The sequence below is a fragment of the Scyliorhinus torazame genome, chromosome 8, assembly GCF_047496885.1.
Source record: "Scyliorhinus torazame isolate Kashiwa2021f chromosome 8, sScyTor2.1, whole genome shotgun sequence".
In the NCBI taxonomy this organism is placed as follows: Eukaryota; Metazoa; Chordata; class Chondrichthyes; order Carcharhiniformes; family Scyliorhinidae; genus Scyliorhinus; species Scyliorhinus torazame.
In genome coordinates, this window is record NC_092714.1 from 261,710,895 (window position 1) to 261,727,590 (window position 16,696).

At 46.7% G+C, this 16,696-nt stretch overlaps 1 protein-coding gene across 1 annotated transcript in view; it reads left to right on the plus strand.

The window, feature by feature from the left end:
• LOC140428584 (deoxynucleoside triphosphate triphosphohydrolase SAMHD1-like) overlaps positions 1-16,696 on the plus strand; it is a 119,404-nt gene that overhangs the window by 18,366 nt on the left and 84,342 nt on the right. Inside the window, exon 5 of the mRNA XM_072515222.1 lies at positions 6,137-6,207. Coding sequence (XP_072371323.1) covers positions 6,137-6,207 — 71 coding nt within the window. The remainder of the gene's footprint in view (positions 1-6,136; positions 6,208-16,696) is intronic.

Sequence of the window (16,696 nt, forward strand, 5' to 3'; positions counted from 1 at the left end):
GGACAAAATTCCATTTGCCTTCTTAATCACCTGTTGCACCTGAAAACCAACTTTCTGCGACTCATGCACTAGCACACCCAGGTCTCTCTGCACAGCAGCATGTTTTAATATTTTATCATTTAAATAATAATCCCTTTTGCCGTTATTCTTACCAAAATGGATAACCTCACATTTGTCAACATTGTATTCCATCTGCCAGACCCTAGCCCATTCACTTAGCCTGTCCAAATCCCTCTGCAGACTTCCAGTATCCTCTGCACTTTTTGCTTTACCACTTATCTTAGTGTTGTCTGCAAACTTGGACACATTGCCCTTGGTCCCCAACTCCAAATCATCTATGTAAATTGTGAACAGTTGTGGGCCCAACACTGATCCCTGAGGGACACCACTAGCTACTGATTGCCAACCAGAGAAACACCCATTAATCCCCACTCTTTGCTTTCTATTAATTAACCAATCCTCTATCCATGCTCCTACTTTCCCCTTAATGCCATGCATCTTTATCTTATGCAACAACCTTTTGTGTGGCACCTTGTCAAAGGCTTTCTGGAAATCCAGATATACCACATCCATTGGCTCCCCGTTATCTACCGCACTGTTAATGTCCTCAAAAAATTCCACTAAATTAGTTAGGCACGACCTGCCCTTTATGAACCCATGCTGCGTCTGTCCAATGGGACAATTTCCATCCAGATACCTCGCTATTTCTTCCTTGATGATAGATTCCAGCATCTTCCCTACTACCGAAGTTGAGCTCACTGGCCTATAATTACCCATTTTCTGCCTACCTCCTTTTTTAAACAGTGGTGTCACGTTTGCTAATTTCCAATCCGCCGGGACCACCCCAGAGTCTAGTGAATTTTGGTAAATTATCACTAGTGCATTTGCAATTTCCCTAGCCATCTCTTTTAGCACTCTGGGATGCATTCCATCAGGGCCAGGAGACTTGTCTACCTTTCGCCCCATTAGCTTGCCCATCACTACCTCCTTGGTGATATCAATCCTCTCAAGGTCCTCACCTGTCATAGCCTCATTTCCATCAGTCACTGGCATGTTATTTGTGTCTTCCACTGTGAAGACCGACCCAAAAAACCTGTTCAGTTCCTCAGCCATTTCCTCATCTCCCATTATTAAATCTCCCTTCTCATCCTCTAAAGGACCAATATTTACCTTAGCCACTCTTTTTTGTTTTATGTATTTGTAGAAACTTTTACTATCTGTTTTTATATTCTGAGCAAGTTTACTGTCGTAATCTATCTTACTCTTCTTTATAGCTTTTTTAGTAGCTTTCTGTTGCCCCCTAAAGATTTCCCAGTCCTCTAGTCTCCCACTGATCTTTGCTACTTTGTATGTTTTTTCCTTCAATTTGATACTCTCCCTTATTTCCTTAGATATCCACGGTCGATTTTCCCTCTTTTTACCGTCCTTCCTTTTTGTTGGTATAAACCTTTGCTGGGCACTGTGAAAAATCACTTGGAAGGTTCTCCACTGTTCCTCAACTGTTTCACCATAAAGTCTTTGCTCCCAGTCTACCTTAGCTAGTTCTTCTCTCATCCCATTGTAGTCTCCTTTGTTTAAGCACAAAACACTAGTGCTTGATTTTACCTTCTCACCCTCCATCTGTATTTTAAATTTCACCATATTGTGATCGCTCCTTCCGAGAGGATCCCTAACTATGAGATCCTGAATCAATCCTGTCTCATTACACAGGACCAGATCTAGGACCGCTTGTTCCCTCGTAGGTTCCATTACATACTGTTCGAGGAAACTATCACGGATACATTCTATAAACTCCTCCTCAAGGCTGCCTTGACCGACCTGGTTAAACCAATCAACATGTAGATTAAAATCCCCCATGATAACTGCTGTACCATTTCTACATGCATCTGTTATTTCTTTGTTTATTGCCTGCCCCACCATAATGTTACTATTTGGTGGCCTATAGATTACTCCTATCAGTGACTTTTTCGCCTTACTATTCCTGATTTCCACCCAAATGGATTCAACCTTATCCTCCAGAGCACCGATGTCATCCCTTACTGTTGCCCGGATGTCATCCTTAAATAACAGAGCTACACCACCTCCCTTACTATCCACTGTGTCCTTCCGAAAAGTTTGATACCCTCGGATATTTAACTCCCAGTCATGACCATCCTTTAACCATGTTTCAGTAATGGCCGCTAAATCAGTCGTTCACGATGATTTGCGCCATCAACTCATTTACCTTATTCCGAATACTACGAGCATTCAGGTAAAGTACACTTATGTTGGCTTTTTACCTCTGTTCTTAATCTTAACACCTCGATCAGTAACCTCTCCTAAGTTATATTTCCTCTTAACTTTCTTCTAATTTTCCTTGTCGTCGAACCCACATCTCCCCGTAACAACCTGCCGCATCGCTTACCATTAATGTTTTCACTTCCCGTTTTATTTCTTTTAGTATTCCTGGTCCTATTCACTGAGCTCCCCTCAGTCACTGTACCTTGTACTGTCGCCCTTTTTGATTTTTGACTATGGCTTCTCTGCCTTACACTTTCCCCCTTACTGCCTTTTATTTCTGTCCCGGTTTTACTACCTTCCAACTTCCTGCATCGGTTCCCATCCCTCTGCCACATTAGTTTAAACTCTCCCCAACAGCTCTAGCAAACACCACCCCCCCCCAGGACATCGGTTCCAGTCCTGCCCAGGTGCAGACCGTCCGGTTTGTACTGGTCCCACCTCCCCAGAATCGGTTCCAATGTCCCAGGAATTTGAATCCCTCCCTCTCGCACCATCTCTCGAGCCACGTATTCATCCTATCTATCCTGACATTCCTACTCTGACTAGCTCGTGGCACTGGTAGCAATCCTGAGATTACTACCTTTGAGGTCCTACTTTTTAGTTTAACTCCTAGCTCCCTAAATTCAGCTTGTAGGACCTCGTCCCGTTTTTTACCTATATCGTTGGTGCCTATGTGCACCACGACAGCTGGCTGTTCACCCTCCCCCCCCAGAATGTCCTGCAGCCGCTCCGAGACATCCTTGACCCTTGCACCAGGGAGGCAACATACCATCCTGGAGTCTCGATTTCGTCCGCAGAACCGCCTGTCTATTCCCCTTACAATTGAGTCCCCTATCACTATAGCCCTGCCATTCTTCTTCCTGCCCAGCTGCGCAGCAGAGCCAGCCACGGTGCCATGAACCTGGCTACTGCCGCCTTCCCTGGTGAGCCATCTCCCTCAACAGTATCCAAAGCAGTATATCTGTTTTGCAGGGAGATGACCGCAGAGGACACCTGCACTGCCTTCCTACTCTTGCTCTGTCTTTTGGTCACCCATTTACAATCTCCCTCAGTACCTTTCACCTGCGGTGTGACCAACTCGCTAAACGTGCTATCCACGACGTCCTCAGCATTGCGGATGCTCCAAAGTGAGTCCACCCGCAGCTCCAGACCCGTCAAGCAGTCTAACAGGAACTGCAACTGGACACACTTCATGCACATGAAGGAGCCAGGGACAGTGGACGTGTCCCTGAGCTCCCACATCGCACACGAGGAGCATGACACGGGTCTGAGATCTCCTGCCATGTCTTAAACCTTCGGTTAACTTCAACAATTTCAATTTCCCCCCCGAAACATTTAAATAAATAAATAAACAATGAAGAAAAAAATAAATAAATATACCAATGAAAAGAAACAGAAAAGCAGAAACACTACTTACCAGTCACAAAAAGCACTTCCTCCCCACCCAGCTTCGAATTCCCACCTCGATTCAAATTCCCAAACTCACTCTTAGCTGTGTCTCACTCCTGGCTCAGTCTTCTCTCTGGATCACTGGGAGAACTCACTGGGAGTGAGTTTACAAGTGGCTCTTTTTAAACTGTCCTGAATTGACTCCCCCCCCCCCACCTGCTTTCAGATCAAAGTAGATTAAAGTGACTGACACTTAACTGCCAACCAGTTATGTGAGTTAGTGGGACAGCCCTTGTTAACCTACACTGCACAATACTAGCTTAATATAAATTAATTTAAACTCCTGAAATTTAAAAGGAGCTGCCTTACTGATTCAATTTAATTCAATTCAATTCCCACCTCGATTCAAATTCCCAAACTCACTCTTTGCTGTGTCTCACTCCTGGCTCGGTCTTCTCTCTGGCTCACTGGGAAAACTCACTACTTAAAAAAAACTCTTTGTTTAGTGAAAATCCATTCACTACATTTAACCTCCTTTCTGTTAGTCAGATATCCAAACATGACTTATGCATTTCTGGAGAAGATCTAAAGAGGGAGGAGAGGTAGGGTGCCCTTTTCGAGAGAGAAGGTACACTTTTGGATATGGTCACGACACCGTAGAAAAACAAATATTGGAATTAGTCTCACTTCAGAACCAATTGGAATAGTTAATTAAAACTGTGAAATGACAGACACCATGTGAAAATGAAATTTTGTGAAATCAGTCATGCAGCAATAATCCTGTAGTGAAAGCCTTATGTCACCAGAGTAAAATAGCAAGCATTGATTTTTTTTAAAAACAGACTTTGAAATGCCTTGACAGCTTAGCAGCTTCCTTTCACAGCTGCTTTTGACAGCTTCCTTTCGACACATCCTTTTGACAGCTCTGTTGGTAGCTCAAAAGAGCTCAATAAGGTTATGCACTTTTTAACGCACATTCACATCTAACTTTAACAATCCCAAAGGGTTGCTTACCTTGCCCAAAGAGGACATGACTTCACCAAAAGCTGTCTCGGCACCTTATCCAAAACAATAACTAGCTCTTGAAAAAAGATACTCTGCCTGACCAAAGAGCTCCATCAGCATTAGACTTCTCCTCAAATAAGTAGGCCATGTTTTGGACATCCAAATATGGAACTCAGATCCATTTGAGGCAGCTCCACTTTAACTTGTGTAGTTGTCTCTGTGAACCATGGATCTGCATATTAGAACTCACCTGATTGCACCCACTGTCAAAATGGTAGGTGCCATGCTTGCCCACAGGATTTCCAGACTCTGGTCTCTGGAGCAATTTTCATAATGATGGACAGACTCTCCGTGACTATGAACATTCAGGCCTTAGTGTGCGCCCCTCATTTGTACTCATTTCATGACTGTGAACATTCAGCGGTAGCTACACCAAGGATCTGAACAAGCAGTCGACTATGCAGTTTAAAAATTTAAAAAAAAATTTTTTAATTTTATTTTTTACAATGTCACTTTAAAATAATAATCTTTATTAGGGTCATAAGTAGGCTTACAATAGCACTGTAATAAGGTTACTGTGAAAATCCCCTAGTTGTCACACTCCGGCGCCTGTTTGGGTACACTCAAGGAGAATTCAAATGTCCAAATCACCTAACAGCACGTCTTTCAGGACTTGTGGGAGGAAACCGGAGCACCCGGAGGAAACCCTCGCAGACACGGGGAGAACGTGCAGACTCCGCACAGACAGTGACCCAAGGCGGGAATTGGACCCGAGTCCCTGGCGCTGTGAAACAATAGTGCTAACCACTACGCTATGTGCCACCCGTAAGCCAGTGATGGTACGGGTCTCTCCAGTCACAAATTCTCTGTGAGAAAATCATAGCAAGAGGGACGTTAACCATTTAATTAGTATCAACCCCTCAATACAGTAAAGGGCTTTGCACACCCACCTTGTTATGCATGAAGCAAGGAACTGGATGCTGGGCTAGCCCAGCACTTGGCCAAGGTTTTAATTTTCTGCTTCCACATGCAGTCGCTTTTAAATAATAATAATGATTTTGCAGTTAATGGTCTCTTCCTATTTAAGGAACTCACAAAGCAATGTTGGCAGCGCCATGCCAATTCTTCAAGGCAACCTTGGTTCTGAAAGCTTGGTTCTGAGACAGGAAAACACTCAGATGTTCAAATGCACTGGAAAGAAGTCTCGCTATTTTCCTTACCATCCAAAAGCAGACTGTCCATGAAGTGTGTGAAAAGTGTGTAGTTGGAACAGTTGAAATAGAAATGAAGTTTAAATGTGGATCTTCCACTTAGCAATAGTAATATTCCTATAAAACTAGGATTAAATCAACATCAGGAGAAACATCAGAGTATTAACTTTTGAAGTTTAACAAGGTACCACATAATTAACTTTCTAAACTATCAGCCTTGATGCATACATAGATATATTTTCTTTTCCCAGGTCATGGGCCATTTTCACATGTGTTTGATCATGCGTTTATCCCTCGTGCTCGGCCAGAGAACACATGGAAGGTAAAGTTAGACTCCAGAATAATGCGGAGTGTTTCAAGAAATAATTGTCATGAACAGGAGATCATTATCATATTAATGGGGAAGGTCATCGAGGCGCTCAATGGGAATTATTATAATAATAAATTAAATATAATAATAAATATAATAATAATAATAATGGGAACAATGGGAATTAGATCATTCACCCAAAGCTCTGTCTGTTTATCAAATCACAAGACCTATTCACCCATCATGCATGGCCCATCACGCCTGGGTTTGCGGACCTATATCTGCACCCAGTCCAGCAACATGTCAATTTTAAAATTCTCATCCTTGTGTTGAAAGCCCTCCATATCCTCACCCCTTCCTATCTCTATAATCTCCTCCAGCCCTGCAACACTTCAAGATCACTTTTCTCCTCCAATTCCTGCTGTTGCCTTTTTTTACCTACTATAAATATGGCAGTCAGTGAGGTTGCCCTCCTTCCTTTGGATATCAATATTCTATTGCTCAGAGTCGCCAGGTATCAAATGATACCACCACAAGGTTCAATCGGATATCGACCAAAGAGCCAAACACCAGTTAGTTAGTTCAAGATCAAGGGTACTTTATTTACACACACAATTAATCATGCAACATAAACACTACTAGTTAAACTACACCGATCAACTATGACAACCTGTACTTAACTTCAGGCTTAGGAGGAACAGTGGCTGTTGTTCGATTCTGTATCTATCGGGTCTGTAGAAGTAACTGCTGCTCAGCTAGGCTCACCTGTCTGATAACGGGCGTTGAACTTGGACTTGCTTCTGGTGGTGCTGCACTTGGAAGTAGATGTTGCCGGAGCGCCAGGTCCAAGAGAGGCCGAACTCATGGTGGTCTCTCTTTTTATCCTTGGGTGTTTCCGTGCTCTTTTGGGCGGTCCTTCAGTTTGGACCCCACTAATTGGGTAACTCCTGATCACGGTGTTCGATTCGAACCAATAAAGGGGCGGGTGCCTTGATGGCTGGGCGTGTCCCTAGCGGTCATTGACCCTATTGTTTACGCTTCACGAGTATAGGGAGTGGCGCCGAAATGTCTGGGGTTGTATCGGTCGCTCAAGTATCAGTCCTTTGTCTGAAGGAGATGCTAATCGGTTGGGAGGTTCGATACCGTCTGGGTTCCTCACTCGCAAATATACATTCAGGCTCTGAGCCTGTCTGAATATCGCATTGTCCATTTTCCCCACTATGCTTTGCGACTTTCCCTGTTCCTGGTTGTAAGTGGCCATCCCAGATGGCTACACTGCCTTTTGCGCATCCCTAATTTCCTTCACTCCACCATCGGTGACCGTGCCTTCAGCCACTTGGATATCAGCTCTGGAATTCTCTCCCTCAACCTCTCCATTCTACGTCTGTTTCTCCTTCTTGAAGCTGCTCTTTGCAGCTGAATCTCAGATAATTTGTAGCTCGATATCCAATTTTGTTTGGTAACACCCCACAGCACCTGGGATCTTTTATTATAAGTACTCAAAATAAATGCAAGATGTGTGACTTAAAAGTAAAGAAAACATCGTCGCCCTGTTGGGAACACTTTATTGATTCAACTGAACATGACTACATTTTTAACAAAACCTATGGAGCTAGAAATCTGTTCACTTTGAGCAACATTACAAAAGGCCACCACCATTTGCAGGGTGTGATGCACCGAATGCTTTCTGCATGACCTGTGGTGCACTGCTGGAGGATAAGGCGCATAGAGGTGAGTCCCCTGTAGGACGGCATTTTACCATATTTTTTAAAGTGTCGATTCTGGTGAGAAAATCGGTGCGCTCCCGTCAGCCGAGACATGCCCAAGCTGAGATGCCTCACATCCTTTGAGGAGGGAGCCCATGAGTTGGCCAGCGAGGAGCAGAACTACACATGCACAGAGAGCAGAGTGGGGGCAACAGACAAAAGTGAGAACCCTCAAGACACAGTCATGGTTCAAGCCTCACGTGAGTAACCTTACTCCCGCCAGTTATCTCCCGTGATGCACTAATGCATAGTTCTTCCCTTGCAGGGCAATCTGTTGAGCAGCCCACTATAGACAGGAGCACCTCGGAGGGAAACTTCTCCGAGATGAGCACAGAAGAGGCGCCATATCTTCCACCTGCACCCTCCACCAACGTAGATACTCACATCTCGGTGGGATTAACCAGTGGGCAGACTTCTGGGTCACCCACTGGTGAGCACCTCACAATTGACTATGCAGCAGGTGGAGGCATGGACGTCACAGGGATCCAGCACTCGGAGGGATGCGGAGCCCAGGACTCTTCTGAGCCCTAGTCAGATAACGTGCCTCCGGTCGTCCCAGAGCTGCAAAGGCAAGCATCAGGAAGGGATGGCAGCATTCCTCCTCAGACTGCAAAGCCGACTGGAGGAATCCTATCGCCTTCTGTCCGAGGAGATGGTGCTGTCACTCCAACACAAGGCCACGCTGCAAGGGAGGCGTCAACAGTGGAGATGGAAAGGGGGTGTAGGACATGCACTCCATGGTGAGCGATGTCCGCTCCATGGTTCAACTCATGAGCTCCATGTTCAAGGCTTCAACAATGATGCAGGACACCCTCTGGGGCTGTGTTGGAGGGCACTCTGACTGGTCCAGGCATCGGAATCGCACCTTTAACAGTCCAATCGCCTGCTTGACCAGCAATTGTTGACGCATGAGCCTCGTTATAGTGAGCCTCAGTGGGTGTTTGTGGTCTCCGCACTGGCGTCATCAGCCACCTCTTGAGTGGGTTCTCCTTGTCCCCGCGGAGTCATCCCTCCAGACGCTGCTCTCCCTCAAAGATGGCTGGGATATGTGAGTGGTGCAAAATGTAACTGTCATGGACACTCCACAGGAAATGGACATACATCTGCATGATGTGCTTAGTGTTATCACAGATGATCTGGACGATGAGGGAGTGGTATTCCATGTGGTTTGTGAATGGTGTCACATGCCACCATGGAGACCGCAGAGTCACGTGGGTGCAGTCTATCACACCCTGCATCTGGCGCACGCCTGCTAAGTGGACGATTCCCATGATCCTGGCTTGCCTGGTCTAAATTGATGTAGATGTGCACCCTCACAAATAGCACATCTGTGACCTCCCTTATACATTTGTGTGAGACTGACTGGGGAATGCCGCACAGGTTACTCGTGTTGCCCTGAAACTAGCCGCGGTAAATTTAAGGACCACAAGCAACGGGTGACCTCCCAGTCCATGTGTGCCAACTCTTACATCACCTGGAACAGGTGGTCCACCGTCCCCCGGGATAGACACAGTTTTCTCCGTCAGTGCAGCTCTCATATCTGGAGGTAGGATGTGCGACCTGGGGAAATCCTTTGCGGATAGTGTCTCCTACGAGGCTCCACGATCTGTGGTTCTGCTCCCGAAAGAGCAATGGGCCCAGCCTCCCTCTCCTCTGCAGGGAGCAGGTCCTGGCTGCGTGCAGTGGCATGTCGATGTCGCTACTGCTGGTCGATCGCAGTTAATAGAATAGCCAACTCGACAGGCTCCAGGATTCTCCAGAATCATAAACTGAAAGGAAGAGTGAGAAATGAGTATTGCTGACAATGCCCTGACCCTCAGCCCTCTGCACATCTGGAACATCCAACCATGCACTTCCCCGCTTCACTAAGAGTCCCACTTCACTAAGCCTCACTCCCTCCCCCTTCACCCAATAGTCACTTCCCTACAGTTGCTCCTCTCATCTCCACCTGGATGAAACGTGTTCACCCTGGAGTCTCAGTGGAACCCAATCCCTGATAGACCCCCTGCTCCAACCCAAGCATTCAGTGATAGGGCAGTTGAGTGCATGCATTGGACCAGAGTTTTAACTTCACGGAGGACGTAAATGATGCCCTCCGTCATGACCTTGAATGGGCGAGTGATGATAAACTTCACCATAACACCTTGCTTTGAGGTCAACATCAGTGTGATCTCTCTAATGCAGATGTCACTTTGAGCATTGGAGTGCAATGCTTGATGCCAATGCTTCGAAGGTGTTAAGAACTTGGCTCCAACTATTTTAATTGAATCAAACAAACTAAATTAAACAAACTGAGGGACAAATTAAAAGAGGAAGCTCCTTAAAGGGATACTACCTTTAAACAAAAAGCAAAACACAAATGAGACTTAAAACATTAAACTGAAATGTGATTAAAAGGGTTGATAAAGCACCCTATGCCCTGTGGTATGCACTGGGCACAGAAGGCCTCGATGGTACCCGTAGACATCGCATGCTACCTCTCCAGTGAAACTCGGCCGCAAATAAAGCCGCAGAAGAGGGGCAGTCGGGTAGGACGACCCCCTGGGTTGCCTGCTGCCTGGACCTGTTTATGGCAAGGTTTTCCAGGTTTATGGCAGGGTTTTCCAGGTTTATGGCAGGGTTTTCCAGGAACAATTTGGCTCCAATCAATGGCACACTGATGTGTTGCTGTGCTGACTTAATTGGCACAATTGACTCGTCAAGGAAGGGTCAAGGAGCAGCTGATCAGGCAACTGGCTTCCTCTTGTGGAAGGCTCGGCTCATCGGCCGATGCTCCAGTTGGTACCGGTACGCCGCCAGTAGTAGGGCCCAGCGTTGGATCCGGGCCGAAGCATTTGGCGGTATTGCTTTGTCCTCTTTCAACAAACCCAGCAATGGCTTGTGGTCTGTAATTATAGTGAATGTCCGCCCGTACAAGTACTGGTGACATTTCTTCCCCGCGAAGATCACAGCCAGTCCTTCCTTTTCGATTTGGGTGTACTTTTGTTCTGCTGCTGCCAGCGTCCTGGAAGCAAACGCTATAGTAGGTCGTTCCGGTCCGTTTTGCCCTTGTGCGCCAAAACTGCACCAACGCCATATGGAGACGGGTCGCACGTGAGCACCAACTCTTTCCTGGGGTCGCAGTGTACCAAGACGTTCTGAGGAAAGCTGTTCTTTTATCTTCTTGAAAGCCCGGTCTTGGTGGGCGGAACACTCCCAGGCTTGCCCCTTTTTTTAGTAATTGGTGTAGGGGGTCCAAGATGGAAGCTCTGTTCTGTATGAACTTTCCACAATATGTCACCAGTCCTAAAAGACCTTAACTCCTGGATTGTGGTGGGGGCCGAGGCATCTTTAATCACCCTCACCCGGTCCTCCAAAGGGTGTAGCCCTGATTTGTCAACCTTGTACCCCAGATAGGTTACTTGAGGTGCTAGGAAAGCACATTTCTCCCTCTTTAGGTGCACGCCTGCTGCTGAAAACCTCCCAAGGACTTCCTCCAGGTTTTGCAGGTGTTCTGCCTTTGGTCTTCCTGTAATGAGGACGTCGTCCAGGTAAATGGGGACTTGTGGCAGCCCTTGCAATATATTCTCCATTGTCCTCTGGACTATCGCACAAGCTGACGATACCCCGAAGGGTAATCTTGTATACTGAAAAAGGCCTTTCAAGGTGTTTATCGTTGAGAATTTTTGGGACTCTTCGTCCAGCTTCAGCTGTCGATCTGCGTGGCTCATATCCAGCTTTGAGAATAGGAGTCCTCCAGCCAGCTTTGCATACAAATCCTCAATCCGGGGAATTAGGTATTTGTCCAGTTGCGAGTAATCGTTTGTTTGAAATCTCCACAAAGGCGGACTGAGCCGTCCAATTGAGGATAGGCACCACGGGAGCCGCCCACTCTGCAAACTGGACGGGTTTTATTATTCCCCCACGCTCCAATTGTTTTATTTCCATATTGACTTTCTGCCTTAATGCGAAGGGTACTGGTCGGGCAGAATTTTGGGACTGCCTCTGGGTCTACATGCAATGTCACCGTTGCTCCCTTTATTGTTCCGAGCCCTTCTCGGAAAACCTCTGGTTGCACAGGAGTTCGCTCAGGCGGCCATTTTCCAGCTGGAAACGTTTACCCAATCCAGCTGGATCTCTTTTAGCCAGTTTCGTCCCAATAAGCTTGGCCCCACCTCTTTCACTACCATTAAAGGCGGCCTAACCGGTTGCTCTCCATAAGCCACAGTGACATGTGTTGTGCCCAACACTTTCAGTGGTTCCCCTGTGTATGTCCTCAGTTTTGCCCAGGTCCTGGTTAGGAGTAAGGGTTGGAGTCCAGTGTGAATTTTATTGAATACATTTTCCCATATCACTGATACGGCTGCCCCAGTGTTGATTTCCATCAGTGTGGGATGTCCATTCAACCTTATGGAATTTAATGGGTTTTGATTTCACCATCATTACACAATTTAGTTGTTCCTCGTCAGAGGTAAGTGGGGCTTCTAGGGTATGCATTCTCCTGTACCTTGGCCCAAGTGACCTTCTCCAAGATGATGGTCTTGGGCTTCTATTTCTCCTTTCTGGCTCCGATCTCTGGCAACAACTACAATATGTTGCCGGGTGAATGGCTGCAGGGGCTGCCGTCTGTCTGGACCTAATGTTCCCTTGCTTGGGAGGGCTTCTGAGAGTGGGCCTGTACACTTAGTATCCAAGTCATTCCTGCAGGTGGCTATGCAGTTGCCTATCCCCCACTGTCTTCAGGTGATGTCCCGGAGGACTGGAGAATAGCCAATGTTGTTCCTCTGTTTAAGAAGGGTAGCAAGGATAATCCCGGGAACTACAGGCCGGTGAGCCTTACTTCAGTGGTAGGGAAATTACTGGAGAGAATTCTTCGAGACAGGATCTACTCCCATTTGGAAGCAAATGGACGTATTAGTGAGAGGCAGCACGGTTTTGTGAAGGGAAGGTCGTGTCTCACTAACTTGATAGAGTTTTTCGAGGAGGTCACTAAGATGATTGATGCAGGTAGGGCAGTAGATGTTGTCTATATGGACTTCAGTAAGGCCTTTGACAAGGTCCCTCATGGTAGACTAGTACAAAAGGTGAAGTCACACGGGATCAGGGGTGAACTGGCAAGGTGGATACAGAACTGGCTAGGCCATAGAAGGCAGAGGGTAGCAATGGAGGGATGCTTTTCTCATTGGAGGGCTGTGACCAGTGGTGTTCCACAGGGATCAGTGCTGGGACCTTTGCTCTTTGTAGTATATATAAATGATTTGGAGGAAAATGTAACTGGTCTGATTAGTAAGTTTGCAGACGACACAAAGGTTGGTGGAATTGCGGATAGCGATGAGGACTGTCTGAGGATACAGCAGGATTTAGATTGTCTGGAGACTTGGGCGGAGAGATGGCAGATGGAGTTTAATCCGGACAAATGTGAGGTAATGCATTTTGGAAGGGCTAATGCAGGTAGGGAATATACAGTGAATGGTAGAACCCTCAAGAGTATTGAAAGTCAAAGAGATCTAGGAGTACAGTTCCACAGGTCATTGAAAGGGGCAACACAGGTGGAGAAGGTAGTCAAGAAGGCATACGGCATGCTTGCCTTCATTGGCCGGGGCATTGAGTATAAGAATTGGCAAGTCATGTTGCAGCTGTATAGAACCTTAGTTAGGCCACACTTGGAGTATAGTGTTAAATTCTGGTCGCCACACTACCAGAAGGATGTGGAGGCTTTAGAGAGGGTGCAGAAGAGATTTACCAGAATGTTGCCTGGTATGGAGGGCATTAGCTATGAGGAGCGGTTGAATAAACTCGGTTTGTTCTCACTGGAACGAAGGAGGTTGAGGGGAGACCTGATAGAGGTCTACAAAATTATGAGGGGCATAGACAGAGTGGATAGTCAGAGGCTTTTCCCCAGGGTAGAGGGGTCAATTACTAGGGGGCATAGGTTTAAGGTGAGAGGGGCAAAGTTTAGAGTAGATGTACGAGGCAAGTTTTTTACGCAGAGGGTAGTGGGTGCCTGGAACTCACTACCGGAGGAGGTAGTGGAAGCAGGGACGATAGGGACATTTAAGGGGCATCTTGACAAATATATGAATAGGATGGGAATAGAAGGATACGGACCCAGGAAGTGTAGAAGATTGTAGTTTAGTCGGGCAGTATGGTCGGCACGGGCTTGGAGGGCCGAAGGGCCTGTTCCTGTGCTGTACATTTCTTTGTTCTTTGTTAACTCAGTTTCACTGGTATGGGCATCTACCTCCATCGGAGTACCCTGTAACTCATGCGCTCCGCTTGCCGCTTTTTCCAAGGACAAAGCCAGCTGCAATGCTTGTTTGCAATGCAGCTCGGCCTCTGCTAACAGACGTTTCTGTATTGCTAAATTATTTATTCCACATACCAAACGGTCTCGGAGCATCTCATTTAGCATCAGGCCAAATTCGCAAGCCTCTGCTAATCGCCTTAAATCTTGTTAAAAAAAGTTTGTAACCGACTCTCCAGTGTCTCGGAATGCTGAGTAAACTGGTACCTTCGCAGGATCAGAGGTGGCTTGGGATCACAGTACTCTTTTACTAAGTCCGTCAATTCCTGGAAAGTTTTCGTATCCGGTGCCTGCAGAAAAGTGAGACTGCGCATAATGGCAAAGGCTGCTGACCCACACGCGGTCAGCAGAATGACTCATTGCTTTTCATCCGGAACTATATTGTTTGCTCTAAAGAAGTACTTCATCCGCTCTACATATCGGGCCCAGTCTTCCACAGCAGGGTCAAAAGAGTCCAACTTTTCAAATAAAGGCATTTTGCCTGTCAGTGGCCTACCCTCAATATGTGGCAGCTGCTGACGAGCAGGGTTCTTCGGGTCGTTACGTTTTCCTCGTCGTCACTGTAATAAGTCCACAAAAGCAGAAGTCCTGTCATCAGAATTCCTTTTATTTACAAACACAACAGCTGAACAACCATGACCATTCAGTCTGCTATCTACACCAGGAGTGCAGAGGATCTGTCACTCCCTGTTATATACACACTAATTGGGCCACTAATCAGGGAAGGCGTATTCTAATTGGTCAATCTCAAAAACACCTGGCCTAAGTCATTACAATAGTCAACATCTTTTCCCAAAGGATGAGGAGTCTAGAACTAGAGGGCATAGGTTTAAGGTGAGAGGGGAGAGATACAAAAGAGGCCAGAGGGGAAATGTCTTCACACAGGGTAGTGAGCATCTGGAATGGGCTGCCAGAGGTAGTGGTAGAGGTGGGTACAATTTTGTCCTTTAAAAAGCAGACAGTTACATGGGCAGGGTGGGTATAGACGGATATGGGCCAAATGCGGGTAAGTGGGACTAGCTTAGTGATAGAAACTGGGCGGCATGGACAAGCTGGGCCGAAGGGCCTGTTTCCATGCTGTAAACATCTATGACTCTATTCTCCCTGTGTCAGCGTGGGTCTCACCCCCACAACCCAAAGATGTGCAGGGTAGGTGGATTGGCCACGCTAAATTGCCTGTTAATTGGAAAAAAATAATTTTGTACTCTAAAATATTCAAGAAAAAATAAAAGATGGGCCCTGCACAAGGAAGGGTCAAGCACCCAAATTACAGGTACGGTAATTTTTGGAAATATTTTCTATTTTGACCTGTCTGGACTGTTTTGGGAAGAGTTGTGATGAGTTTGTGGTTAGTGTTGCAGTATTCTCTCAGCGTGAGGTGAGTGGTGGGGAATGGGTGCAAGGGGGGGGGGGGAGAATTGATGACATATCCACACAGGCAACAACCCTCAGCCCATGTGTTCACCCTGTTGATCTCAAGCCAATTTGCATGTCGGATGGACACAATCCAGAAATTGTAACCCGAGGCCCTTTTCTTTAATTTAGCCCTGAGCCCTGATTCTTCTAAAATCAAGACTGTCTGAGACCTGTGTTATTGGTCCCCACGTGGAGCACAATGATTAGATCCTCCCCCTCCCTCTGATTCAAGCTGATTCAGGATGCCCCTTGTGCCCCTCATCGTGACGCCAGTTGGCAACATAGCACGGTGAGATTCTTGAATCCACAACATTGTGCAAGGTGCCTTTTTTAACATTCTGGCTGTCCTTTGTTGCCACGTAAAATGGCTGCGTTCCGATTAATCTGGCCAAAACCCAGTTTAAAATGGCTAATCCGAAAGACTGCTGGGAAAAGCAGCTAAGAAGACACAAGCAGGCAGCTGCAGACAGGTTTGCATATTCGGCTCTGGGAAGTTAGCCCAGATCGATACTCAGGGCTATCAACAGCCCATCAACCCAGGTATTTGCAGTTGCATTCAGGACTGTTTGCAGCCCATCTATTCAGACATCCACAGTTAAATCGGCTATCCCCGGGAACAATTGCAACATATTAGCAATTGAATACCGGGCCAGACCTGTCGGCGCCTGCAGTGGCCGAAACAAAGACAGGTGAGCGACCACCCCCCGATCGAGGAACCGCCTCACCATTGGACACATCGATCCCAGAGATTGGGGACAGATCCAATCACTTGGGACTCAGGGTCAAGGGCCGCCCCGGGAGGCGGGAAGCCCCTGGGCCCTATAAAAGTGAGGGTCCAAGTTCAGATCTCTCTCTCTCTCCTCTTCGCCTGCTCGAGACCTTCGCAAAAACAGCAACCGGCAACTGTAAGTTTGAAACCAGCGATCGCTATCCGGTAGAGACACCTAGCCACAGACCTGTAGCAGCCTTTTGAATCCCGCGGGCCAGATCTGATTGGACAAGCCATTCGTTTCCCTGACCTGGTGGGCTCTTCCTA